The sequence below is a fragment of the Erithacus rubecula genome (assembly GCF_903797595.1).
Source record: "Erithacus rubecula genome assembly, contig: SUPER_W_unloc_7, whole genome shotgun sequence".
In the NCBI taxonomy this organism is placed as follows: domain Eukaryota; kingdom Metazoa; phylum Chordata; class Aves; order Passeriformes; family Muscicapidae; genus Erithacus; species Erithacus rubecula.
In genome coordinates, this window is record NW_027635497.1 from 561306 (window position 1) to 574408 (window position 13103).

At 43.5% G+C, this 13103-nt stretch overlaps 2 protein-coding genes across 5 annotated transcripts in view; one reads left to right on the top strand and one right to left on the bottom strand.

The window, feature by feature from the left end:
* LOC306816720 (ubiquitin-associated protein 1-like) overlaps window positions 1-3814 on the bottom strand; it is a 123389-nt gene extending 119575 nt beyond the window's left edge. For 2 of the 4 annotated variants that reach the window (XR_013777764.1, XM_079333153.1), the window contains exon 1: window positions 3732-3814. The gene's annotated coding sequence lies outside the window, so the exon portion shown is untranslated. Of the gene's footprint in view, window positions 1-3608 lie in introns of all 4 variants that reach the window. The other 2 variants (XM_079333154.1, XM_079333155.1) reach the window with 2 other exon arrangements.
* A 3138-nt stretch (window positions 3815-6952) lies between these two features.
* The window catches only part of LOC306816721 (DDB1- and CUL4-associated factor 12-like), a 36267-nt gene continuing 30116 nt past the window's right edge, over window positions 6953-13103 (top strand). Inside the window, exons 1-2 of the mRNA XM_079333156.1 lie at window positions 6953-7178; window positions 7903-8157. Coding sequence (XP_079189282.1) covers window positions 7107-7178; window positions 7903-8157 — 327 coding nt within the window. The 5' untranslated portion in view covers window positions 6953-7106. The remainder of the gene's footprint in view (window positions 7179-7902; window positions 8158-13103) is intronic.

The following is a 13103-nucleotide window of genomic DNA, read 5'->3' on the forward strand; positions in this document are numbered from 1 at the left end:
ATGGGCTGCAGAGGAATCCCAGCTCTGGCACCTGGAGCAGCTCCTGCCCCTCCTTCTCCACTGACCTTGGTGTCTGCAGAGTTGTTCCTCTCACATGTTCTCACCCTACTCTTCTCTGGCTGCAATTACAACTGATCAATCACTTTTTCTTTCTTTTAAATATGTTATCATGGAGGTGTTACCACCATTTCTAATTGGCCCAGACTTGCCCAGCAACGTGTCTTTGGAGCCACCAGGGATTGACTCTGCCTGACATGGAGGAAGCTTCTGTCAGCTTCTCACAGAAGTCACCCCTGCAGCACGCCTCCCCCCCCCCCCCACTACCAAAGCTTGGCCATGCAAACCCAATAAATTTCCACAGTTTATATACTGAGCATGATGTTTTAAGGAATGGAACATCCCTTTGGCCAGTTTAGATCAGCTGTTTCAGCTGTGGTCTCTTCCAGCTCTTTGCACAACTCCACCCTGGCAGAGCATGAGACACTGAAAAGCCCTTGACTCAGTGTGTTATCAGCATTATTCCCATACTGAATCCAAAGCACAGCACTGTACCAGCTACTAAGAAAAAAAGAACTCTATCCCAGCTGAAACCAGGACAGAGTGATAAACTAGACCATTTTCCCCCTCCTTGAAATACAATAGCAGCAAGACAGACATTTTCACGATAAACCATGCCAGAAAATATAATTATGCTGTGCAATTCCTACATTCTAGGAAAAAGGAAGAAAATATGATCTAGCACTCATACCACTAGTGAGGGCTATAATAATCTCACAATGCAGTAATGAAACAAGCCCTAAATTTGATGAGCAGAGCAACTGTTTTAACTATTTTTTTCCTATATCTTAAGTCTTGAATAGCAAATGCCTACCAGTTCTGAGAGCTTAAAATAATCAGATGAAAAGCATCTAGTAATTATGAACAAATTTAGCTACTTTGACTTAATTAGCATAAGAATTCATACTACTATGAATGAGTCAAATATTTAACAATGCTTTAACAATTTACAGAGTATTTATAAACTAGGAATCTAGTTTTAATTTAGAATTCAGAATTGATGAAACAAATCAAGTTAAACAAAAAAGCACAATCTCTATGTCTAGATTAAGCATGCTGCTAACACTTAGCATAACATATGCATACTCTTATAAATCCAACCTCACAAACTCAGGGAACAAACTTCACCAGTCATTTCAGTCATGACTTCATCTGCTGGTAGCCTAGAGATGCCAAATGGTTCAAGCACAAACATATACATTAGGAAAGAGCTTAAATCAAATCTTTCACACAATCTAGTAGATAGTTATGAATGCTGGTCTTCAGCAACATAAACTGGACTAACCAGGAGCTCACAACTCTTTATGAGCTTCCATGAAAACATCTACCAATAGCTAAGTATCTTAAGTATATTCAGATAATCTGCCAGCTGAAGAACTGACTGCTTCTTGTATAGGACTCATGTTCTTCTGATATGCCCATTCAAAATGTTACTCTGGTGTAAGAATTTCTGACACAAAATGCAATTGAGAAAACATAAGCTCAGAATTTCAATTTAACTCAGTTAGTTAAAAACTATAACACTACAAAAACAACATTGGCATTTTGAACCAATCTGCTTTCCCTTCCAAAAAAGATTTAAACCAAAGTCAGAGAAATTATATTCTGCATCCCCTTTTAAATACTTCCATGTTTCAAGTACATTGCAAGCTTAAAGGATTCCAAAAAGACCTTGTAGCTTTACAAAGAAGGGGAAACAAACACAAAAAAACCCCACCATTATCAAGTCTGGACATAGAAGCTATTCTTTCAAAATTTCCCAACCTCAGGAAAGACAGTATTTCTTAACATTAAAGAAAACGCCTTCCCTATGCAAGCAAGGATTTGGAATAAATCTGATCATTTAAGAGAGGGAAGAATCCCAATGTTCAGTGATCTGATTTGCACAGATCAATTTTAAATAGATAGTAATGCCTTTAGGCATCCTTGTAAAATGACAGCTGAAGTTTTGGAAATTATAATTGAAAAGAGTTATTATGTTAGAAACAAAATGTCAGAGAAGGCTGGATAGCAGTTTTTTCTAATAAGTAAAACTAAATTTCTCAGAGATTAATTTATCAAAATATTCAACCCAGCACCAATTGTTAAATATGAGAACAGGATGATGTTGAAAACTTATGATAAAGACTGGAAATTGACAACAATATTGAATGTCCTTAATTATCAATCCCTAAAGTTTGTGGAAACAACACAAAATCATAAGCTTATACAATTGAAAAGGAGAACGACTAAGATGATAACTTCTGTGGCATTATAGCAGTTTTGCCACAAGCATCAGCCAAAACAGCTCTGGTTGTCAGTGTGACAGAATTAGATGTAGTCTGCTGGACTGGTCCAGAAACCTGACTCCTATTCTGTTAGATTTTTGTCTCTAGGATAAGTATCAGGCACTGCAAAACACCATGCAAACAGTGGAGATGGAACTCTTCCACGTGGTTTTGATGATTTTTTTATCATTAATTTTTTATCCATCAAGATAAACTAAACAGTAGGTCTCCCACCTAATCAGTGTACTCTTACAGTAGTCTGAAAACTGAAGCTTAATTCACTAAAGAGAAACTAACATTTATTCAGTCGTATATCTTTTACCTAAGATTTCCTTGGTTTTCCCAAGAGAAACAAGTGCTGCACAGTTCAATTATTCACCACCCACTGACCCATGTCCAGCTGGTCCCTGAGCAGCGATTGGTGGCTCCCAGCGAACTCCCTCAGTTTATATACTGGGCATGACATTCTATGGCATGAAATATCCCTTTGGCCAGTTCAGGTCAGCTGTCCCGGCCATGCTCCCTCCCAGCTCCTTTTGCACCTGCCCACTGGCAGTCCCTGACACACTGAAAAGCCCTTGACTCAGGGTAAGCACCACTTAGCAACAACCAAAACATCAGTGTGTTATCAGCATTATTCTCATACTGAATCCAAAACACAGCACTGTAACAGCTACTAAGAAGAAGCTTAACTCTATCCCAGCTGAAACCAGAACAGTCTAAAAAGTTTAAATCACCCAATTGCAATGGTGATCTAAAGTATCACTGACACGTTTGAATCAGCTCTGCATGTACAAAAACCTGAAGTCAGTACAACTGCTGTACTGCATCGTAACACCATCCTGGTACACGGCCTTGAAGAAATCGGTCCAGGTGTGATATGTTGTTACCACACATACCATCTAAGTTTTATTCCCTTCCCCATAGCTAGTACAGCACCTCCATTAAAGGGTACCTTCAAAAGCAATACCGAGAGGCCGTGAAAGCGGAGCAAAGCCATGCAGTAATGCAGCGCTCACAGGCTCGCTCCCCTCCACAACCGGGGGAGCAGCCCCCAAACATGCGAACCACGGCCCCGAGAGGCCAGCAGCCCTGCAGCCGCCCCGCCGGCACGTCACATCAGCTGAATCACGGTGGAAGCGCGGATGGTCCCTCACCTCGGACAAGGAGAAGCGGCAGCAACGTTTAACCCGGCAGCGGGGCGGAGAGCCCAAGGAGCGGCTGGCTGCGCCCCCACCCAGACCAGCATCTGCATTCCCATTCCCTACCGGGCCCGCTCGTTACCTGCGCGGCACCTGGCGGTTCCGGCTGTTCCGGCGGTCACTGCCCACCACCCGCCGGTACGAAACGCGCACCGTATTACCACTCCCAGCCCCTCAACCAGGAGACGCCATGTTGTCTACCTACCCTCCACCTCGCTTCCCCAACGATACACTGACGTCACGCGGCGAGGTCACCTACTCCCGCCGAGCCAATCAGGAGGTGCTCACAGTGACATCACCTCAGCGGAAGAGGAGTGGGGCGAGGATACTTTCATTTCCTCCTGCTCAGAGCGGAGCGGAGGTGTCTGGGTTTGTCTCTGCCCGTCCCGGCTGCGGGCCTGTTCCCGACTCAGGCCCTGCCCAGGGGATCCTCTAGCACTTTCTGCCCCTCTCCTAGCTGGGCACAGCGATAGACTCCTCCGGGATGGATGAAAGTGGCGAGCCGGGCCCAAAGGGGGTATTTCGCCCCATACGTCTTAGTCTCTTCCCTTAGCAGAGATGGCTGCCTCGACGCCTGCCCTTGGTCGTCTCACGAGGGGCTCCATGCCCGCCCGGCACAGCTGAGGAGCCACTCCTGCTGCATGCCCTGGAGCATAGCATTTCCCCCCAAGAACAGCTTTGGCAGAAGGTTTCCAGTCTTTTGAGAGGGCCTTGATACAAAATTAAGGTGTTTTCTCCAAAATTGAGGTAGTAGTTATGCGTGTGAGGGAGGATGTAGGGAGGAGCATTATTAATGGTAAATCACGACTGAAAACAGCTAAAGGCTATTATCCCTTGGGCATTTTATCCTCAGAGGAAGCTGGAAAGCCTGATAGGTTCTTTTCTAGGTTGTTTTTTTTTTTCCAATTTGGCTTTTCGCAGCACCTTTGTCTTTGAGGTTTGTTAGGTTAAAAGACACCAAAAAAGGCACAAAAGAAATGACATCTTATAGTAGGACCCACAGCTGGTCTGTGGGTTAAAGAGGGTTAATAAACGAAGTTTGTTTTGAGAAATATTCTCTGACCAAGGCTGTTAGCCTGGAGACCAAGAAGAGGAGAAAAAGAAGATAAACAAGAAGAAACCTGCAGCTGTGAAAAGTATTTTTAGAAAAATCTTGGGAAAAACAGGTGTAGATGGGTTTTACACCAATGAACGTTATGTTGATCTATTGTGGCCAATGAACAAAGTGTTAACTTTATAGAGTGTATAGAGGACAGCCAGTTTTTGTAATAAACAGATACTAGCCTTCTGAAGTATAGTGTGCATTTTATGTGTTGTGCCTGCCTCTCTAGCAACACCATCTTTTTCAGGAAAATAGCATGTTTACTGATTTTGTGTGACTTTAGACACGAGGGTTTCAAGTGGTCAGGAGCTGGCTTTCTTTTCAGTCTGCCTGTATATCACATTTTTTTTTCCTGTCTTTCTTTTTCTTTTCTCTACAGTGTTACTCACTGGTGATCATTTGGTTTGAGTTACTCTTAATTTTTACCTCTATAAGCATAGGAAAAAGTTTGTAAGCCATGTGAACATAAGGAAAAGTGCACATCCATCCTGTTAGAAATGAGAAACAAAAGTCTCGATATTCAGCAAAATTTAGATTGCTTTATATTATATAGACAGAGCAACGCAGCACTGGGGATACGGGGGGGGGGGGGGGGTCACTGCCCACTCCATCCTCCACTGAACTTTGGTTTGCAGCTCCCTTTTATAGCATGGTTTCCTTGGAGTCATCAATAATTGTTATTTTTTTTTTTTTTTCTGTTATAATTCTGCTAGGTAAGCAGTGGTGGTCCATGGGATTGCTGGACAATGTGAGTCTCTAGACAATGTGTCAAGTCCCATAGATAACCATCTGGTCTTGGTAGATAAGGAAATGGCAGAAGTCAGGAAGTCTGGTCTTAGGGATAGGCTGCAATTGATTACACAAAGACAGGAAATGTGATTTTGCAGAATCTGTTGGGCTGTGTGAAAGCCTTGTTTTGCAAGCTGTCATCAGATACAACTTATTTAGAAAACATAATATTCTTAACAGGGGGATTTAAAACAGAATAATTTAATCATATATTTTCCTTTCTTTAGTGTCATGCTTCATTTCAGACTTAAGCATTCTGGTTTGTACAAACCCCAATACTTTTATGATTAACACAAATCTTTAATCAATTATCACAATCCACATGAACTTTAAGGCAGCATAATCATACAAATATTTGTATGCCCTTTATTTCCCCTATAATAAAAGAGTTTATTGGTGGAGAAGAGTACCTCAAAGTTTGACTAAGCACTTTATTGTGCAGTGGGCTTTTGTATTCACTCAGAGAAGCCAGGTGATAAAGCTGAGCTAGTTAAAAGGGTCTCTTTAAGGGAAACCTGGGATGAAGTTTTGCAAAGTGAAGCCAGTGCCAGGCATTATTTCCTCTGGTCTAGTGGTGGAAGGGGAGGATGAGGTGTTTTATGCTTGTTGTATGGAAAGTCATGCTATGAAAAGCCAGTGTCCATAAAGGAGACAGAGAAGTGCTTCAACTTTATTCAAATAAAGGGAGAGTGTCTACTGGGGCACACGCTTGAGGGGTTTTCTCTCTCGAGGTTTTGGAGGGTGCAGCCTCCTTTTATCCTAAACTCCTAGCCACATGTTGCCCTCTTCCTTTCCCCAGTGGCTGAGGTACTAGGAAGGTACAGCCTTCCCGAACCGCCTACCACATATTCCTTCTTGAACCTACTGTTTTACCCCACAGTTCAGAAGTTCAGCCTTGTGCAGACCCCACTTGTCTGTTTCAGGAGCCAAGCTGTCTGGGCCTGTATCTAACCTGCTGCCCAAAGTCAGTAGAGGCATTAAGACCCATTTAAAAAATGCTAACACCCACACTTTCACCCATATAATTGTTTATAAAGGCATTAATACACATCTTTTCTATCACCATGGTCAGATTTTCCCACAGGAGAGATGTAGAACTTCAGTATAGATTGTGCATGCATGTTGCAATCAACAGGAATATGCTCACAGGCTGTCTCTCAGTAAAAGATCACTATTCTGGTTTGAGCTGGGGTAGAATTAATCTGCTACACAGTAGCTGGAAACTGTTATTATACAGGGTCTCTCCTATGCTGAAATTGACGGGGCCCGGGAAGACCGTCAGCGAGCGCCGCCGATCCGTGCAGGGCAGCGGGGAACGGACAAGTGGCGAAGTCGGGAAGCTTCGCTCCCAGATCCTCTGGGGCCGCCGCCAGGGGGCGCCGCCCCGCCCCCGACGGGGCCACGCTGCCTGGCAGCCGCAGAGGGTGGGCCAGCTCGCCTCCCTCCCTCCTATAGTTGCTAGGAAACGAAACTCGGGCGGGGTGGGACTGTCGTAAAAACATTTCGGAGAAAATGTCGTGAAGCGCAGTCAGTAGGGTCTGTGACGAAGAGAGTGACCAGGCCTAGCTCCCCGCACTTATTTGCCCCGTACTACGGTGGCCCCCTCTCCCTCTTGCTCCATGTGGGGCCCAGATTGGGCTCTCGGCTTCTCCTCCTTCTCCTCTTTCTCCTCCTTCTCCTCCTTCTCCTATGGCCCGGAAAACAGTTAGCAGGAAGCGGAAAGCGGCGACGGCTGCCGCCGGGGGGCTCCAGGGGGAGCAGGTAGGCTGACGGGCGGGAACGGGTGTATGAGGGCAGAAGCCCACATTCCGGTGCCTGGGGTGACCCTGACTGGGGGTTGCTGTGTCCCGGTGCCCGGTTGAGGTAGGGGAAAACGGCGGGGTCTTTCGGTGCCTGGGGAAGGTGTCCTAGGGGGGAGATTGTGGGGAGGAGTAGTCCCGGCCCCGGTGGCTGTCGGTGCGATACAGCAGGCAGCTTCTCCCCGTCCCTGCCCCGGGAGCTCTCTGTTCGGCCCGTAACAGCCGAGTCCCCGCCGCCCGAGAGCTGAGCGTTAACTGTGAGGTGACCCTAGGCCGGGCCGGAGGAGGCCGATGAACGGCGCGGTCAGTATCACATGGCCCCCGCGGTGTCACCTCCAAACCTGCCGAGCTCACGCCAGGAGGCTGTCGGGGCTGCGGCTGGTTCTCCGTTTAAAGTGCTTCTTGGCTTCCTCTTGTTTCTATAAGCTTTTGGTGTCCCAGCGGTGCCGACCCGGGGTGGATTGTTTTCAGTATTATAGCAATGTTGCTTCTTTAGCAAATATTTATGTTTAATTTTATGTTGCTGAAGGCTTTATCACAATTTCTGAGTTAATCTTCGTGTATGGTATTATATGGGTAGTTTGGAAGGCTTCAGTATTTTGCTGAGAATATCTTTGAATTTAGAAGGCTTGTGTCTTAAGTTTGTTCTAGATGCTTTATCTAAGTTTAATGCTTCTTTTCCACAGTATGGGTGGGATCACTCCGTTCACAAAAGGAAAAGACTCCCCTGGGTAAAAAGGTCTGTGGTGTACTACCTGAAAGGTAGAGAGGTCAGGATGCAGAATGAGTCCAGCTATCACCGCTTGTTGCATGGATATGCAGCCCAGCAGCTTCCTAGCCTCTTAAAGGAGAGAGAATTTCACCTTGGAATCCTTAATAAAGTATTTGCCTCCCAGTGGCTGAACCACCGGCAAGTGGTGTGTGGGACAAAATGCAACACAGTAAGTGCCACCTATCTTTTGCTTCTCACTGTTAATTATTCTACCCCTAAATTATGCTTACCATAACTGAAGTATGTAGATAGCCAAGGAATATATTAGGAAATAATTAGGTGTGGATTCTAATTTGTGCACAATTAATTTTGAATGAAGGTAATGCTTAATGATCACGCATTCTCATCTGAAAACATGGCACTATGCGTATGGTGCGAAACCTAACCATGAGGCCTATACCTCATGCAGCATATGTCTAATCCACATAGAGCGATTTACATCTATTTGCAGGATGGCAAGCAACAGGTTTGATCTTTCTTCCTGTCCTGCAAATAGAAAGTTAATGAATGATGCTAGCTTTGCTAAATGGTAGCTAACACGCCTGGCAAAACTTGCTAGTACGACTCTATTTTTATTGTACTCAGTCTTTTACCATTTGGTTTTATGTATGGTTCTGTGCTGCTGACTTGGCTCTGGAGCATGTCTCTTATGAGAAGAGACTATGGGAGCTGGGCCTGTTTACTATAGAGAAGACTGAGAGGGGATCTCAATTAATGCATATAAATATCTCAAAGGCAGGTGCCAAGAGGATGGTGCCAGACTCTTTTCAGTGATGCCCAGTGACAGGATAAGGAGCAATGGCTGTAAACTAAAACACAAGAAGTTTCACCTCAACATGAGGGAGAAGTTTACATTGAGGGTAGCAGAGCACTGGAACAGGCTGCCCAGGGAGGGCATGGAATCTCCCTCTCTGGAGACATCCAAGACCCACCTGGACATGTTCCTATGTCACCTGCCTTAGCAGGGGGTTGGACTGGATGATCTCCAGAGGTTGCTTCCAACTCTAATGATTCTGTGATTCTGTGACTTCAAAAAGTTGCTACAAAACTAAAAACTATGGTTCTTCAGAGTAGCTAGAAATGTTCCAAGCTGAAAAAAAAAAAAATCAGATCTTCAGGATTATCCTTTGCTTTTCCAGTTTGTAATTTTTTTCCCACTCTAAATCAGTTTTCAGTGTTTGAATAACTTCCCTTGCTTATCTACCTTTACATGCTTTAGCAAAATTTGAAATCTCTTCGGATTCTGTCATGTTTCACATTTCACATTTCCAAAGCATCCCTTTATAGGAAAATATTAAAATAATGTCCTATGTGATTAATAAATGGAGGAGATCATACTTCTTAGGTAATGCTCTCTCTGCTGGAGTTAGCAGCCCAACTTCATTGGCTGAGGTTTCAATGTCATTTATGAAATTGTAATTGAATTAGTGCAAAATCCCAAACCTGTTTTTGTAGGTTGGTTAGTGCCACAGAAATGAATTGAGCATTGTAGAGAATGTATAGATCAAGCAGCTCTAAAACCTCAAAGTATATCCTTAGGTGTGATTGTTTCTTTGTCTCGAGATTTACTTTTTTTTGCAAAAGCCACACTCAATGATCTGCATTCCTAAGCCAGATGTCTCCTCTTTATCTTCCAAAGTCCTTTCTTGGAGAACAATTTGTGCATGCCTTGCTTCTCTGCTAAAGGTCCACAGACAGTGTCTTCTCTGCTAAAAGTTGTCACAGTGTCTTTCTACTAAAAGCTCACAGTTACAGTAGAATTGAATTAACCTTCTTGGTATCAAACTCACTGACTTCTTTTACCACTGCTCACTTCTCAGATGTTTCTTTATATCATGGATTTTTTCTCTGCACTCTTTCAAGTAGAACATGTGAGGCCATTACCCATTTGTGTTGCCTGTACAGCACAACCTGTGAGTAGGTTTTGTGCTTAGTGCATGCTCTGATCACCAGAAAGCAGGCATACTAGTTTGATATCTTAAAGAGTCCATGTTTCTTTCGGGCTTGGCATGTTATCAGTAAATATGTATTGCTGCAGAACAGAAGCCAAACATTCTGTTAACATAGAAAAAAGAGGTGTTTATAATCTAAATAAAAGTCGAGACTGGGAAAAATCAAACAGTGCTACTCAGTGTGACCAGTGGAGGTATTGGTATAATGACACTAACAATTGTCTTGCTTCTATTGTTAGCAAAAAGCAAATCTGAAGGAAAACAATAATATTATTTTCTAGCTTGGCTGAGGGTGAAATTTTTGTCTGAAGTTGTACTTTTGCAGAATAGGATGTTCCCACCTGCTCATTCCTGCTGGCACCGATGTGTTGGTGGCTGGGGAATCAGCTGGATCAGCTTGCTGCTTTGCGTGCAGATGGGCTTTCTTGTAGCATTAGTTTTACTGAGGCAAAGATATGATGCAGCTGATCTTGCAGCTACCTGAGGACTAGTTGCTGTCATAGGGGTTGTGAAATTTTGGGTGGATGAGGAAGAGGCAAGTGGATTCTCAAAGATTGGCTTAAGCCGATTGTGGAACTTCATCACAGTTGATTTTCTCTTAGTGACTCACTTTTTAGCAGGGCAATGTGTTTATCTTGGGTTTCTTTCAAATGTTAATAGGAATGGCAAGAATGTGCCTGTGATTTCTGAGAGCACTATGCTAAGAGCTGGGGCACAGAGCATGTCAAGTACTTCTTGTGTGAGGAATAGGCACTCATTCATTCGAGTTCTTTATGTTTTGTAAATCTAGGTCCATCCTACTTGCATAATAAAAAAGTTCTGTAGCTCGAGGTGGCACCCTTTGTTTGGTTGATTTGTATGATCAACTAAAAGATAGGGCTGCCTGTTCATCTGCTGTTCTGTGTGCAGGGGCAGTAACAGAGGACACAAGAGTCTAATGTGCTGCCTTGAAATGACATTTAGTAGGCCTGAGGTTTAATTTTGTTATATAAAGTCAATACTTTCTGTTAAAGGTGCATGGGAAAGGCACTTATATTTAATTAATTGGTAACTGTTGGGTTCCTGTTTCTCTCCTCCCCCAAACTGTTGTCTCCAAAAGGCAGGTCATAAAATGGAAGTATACTTGATGAAAGACTTTGGCAAACTGTTCTCATCACAGTATTGTATATAAATTAAGGATGGATTTTCCAGTTCAGACTCTGGTTTATAGATACTTGTGTTTTGGTTTAGGGTAAATTTGGGAGGAAACTTTTGAATGGGGTTTTTTTAGGAAACAGATTTAAGTAGTTTTTCCCCCAACTGGTTCAGGGAAAATATTTTTTTTTTAAAAAGAAGTGGAAAAAAACCTGTTTATTTAACAGGCAAAGCACTTTTTAGTACAAAAATGAACAATACTAAACAGCAAAACTTTTTGTCATTTCAAAGAGATGACAAATTTAGAATAGTTTTTTATGGGTTATAGTTTGGTTTATTTAGTTTGCTTTTAGTTTTTTTGGCATTGGGAAATGTTGTGGCTTAGGCCAGGCCTAGTGGGCTACAGGTGTGAGCTCCTGGTGCTTTTCTGGGTTTTTAGTATAGGATAGGTTTGAATAATTTTAAGAAAAAGGGAAAAAAAATAGTTTAAGTAACTTTTTTGTTTTAGCTAGGCAGAAAAATTAACTAAAAGTAGAGGTTTCTTTTGCTGTTTACTGCAGACAACACAGTTTGTGTGAAGGATGCAGGGGAGCAAGTGCAAGTGCAGTGTTTGATAACAAACTTCGCACTTTTTTTTTTTTTTTTTTACTTTTGGAACTAGTTTTAAAGCTGCAGAACTCAATATTCAACACTAACAGAACAAACAATTTGAAGATACAAGAATTATAAAGTCACCTTAAGACAACTTGATTCCTTGCCACAGTCTTTACTTTTGGCAAATTGATTAATGAAGTTTCTTAGTCAGTGAAGCGGGGCAGTTTCCTGATTAACTTGACTATAAGCAGCTCATTCATGTAATGAAGGGTTCATTAATTGAGATAAGGACCAGGGCAAAACACTCCAAGGGCAAAACAGGCTCAAAGTTGCAAAGTGAATTTATTACTAACAAAATCAGAGGATGATAATGAGAAGTAAAATAAGCCCTTAAAACACCTTTTTCCCCCAGCCCCTTCCTCCTTCCCACCAACAGTGCAGCAAGATGGGGTGGGGGTTCTGTTAGTTTGTCACCCGAGGATTTTCTTCCACTTCTCTGGGAGAGGAGTAGTTCCCCTGTAAGACCGTGGGGTCCCTCCCATGGGTCACAGTTCTCCATGAACTTCTCCAGCATGGGTCCACTCTCACAAGCAGCAGTCCTACCGCACCTGCTGCAATATGAATTACCCCCATGGGCACACAGTCCTCCCAAAACTGCTGTGCTGTGGGTCTCTCTTTCCATGGGGTGCAGTCCTCCAAGGACAGGCTGCTCCAGCCTGGAAGCAAGGGCCCTGTCTCTCCACTGGATCTCCCAGTGGATCACAGCCTCCTCCAGGCATCCACCTACTCTGGCATGGGCACCTCCCCCACGGGCTGCAGGTGGATCTCTGCATCCCCTATGGATCTCCATGGGCTGCAGGGGCACAGTTGCTTCACCATGATCTTCACCACAGCCTGTAGAGGAATCTTGGCTCTGGTGCCTGGAGCACCTCCTCCCCCTCCTTCACTGATCTTGGTGTCTCCATGTTGTTTTCCCTCACATGTTCTCACCTCCTTCTCTTTTCTGACTAGAAAAAATAACTTGTGCCCACTTTGTTTTGATTTTCTTCTTTATGTTATCACAGAGGCATTACCAACCTCTCTAATAGGCCCAGCTTTGGCTAGCTGTGGTATTAGATGTGGGGGTTCTTTCTGACCCCCAAGGTGCTCTACAGGCACCTAACTCCGGAGCTCTTAAACTCCTGCTCTGAGCTCTTAGGCCCCTGCTTTGTCAGGTTATCTTAAATAAGCAAAGCAGCTAATAGTTAAAAAGGTTATTTATTACAAAGCACATCAGTCTCAAAAGGCAATAGCAAAAGCAATGGCAAGCAATGGCAAAAGCAGCAGCAATAAGCAATAAGCGAAGGGCTAGAAACCCTGGCAAAAGCCAATAGCTAAAAGCAACAATGGCTAAAAGCTGAATAGCTAAAAGCAACAACTCTCTGAATATATACTG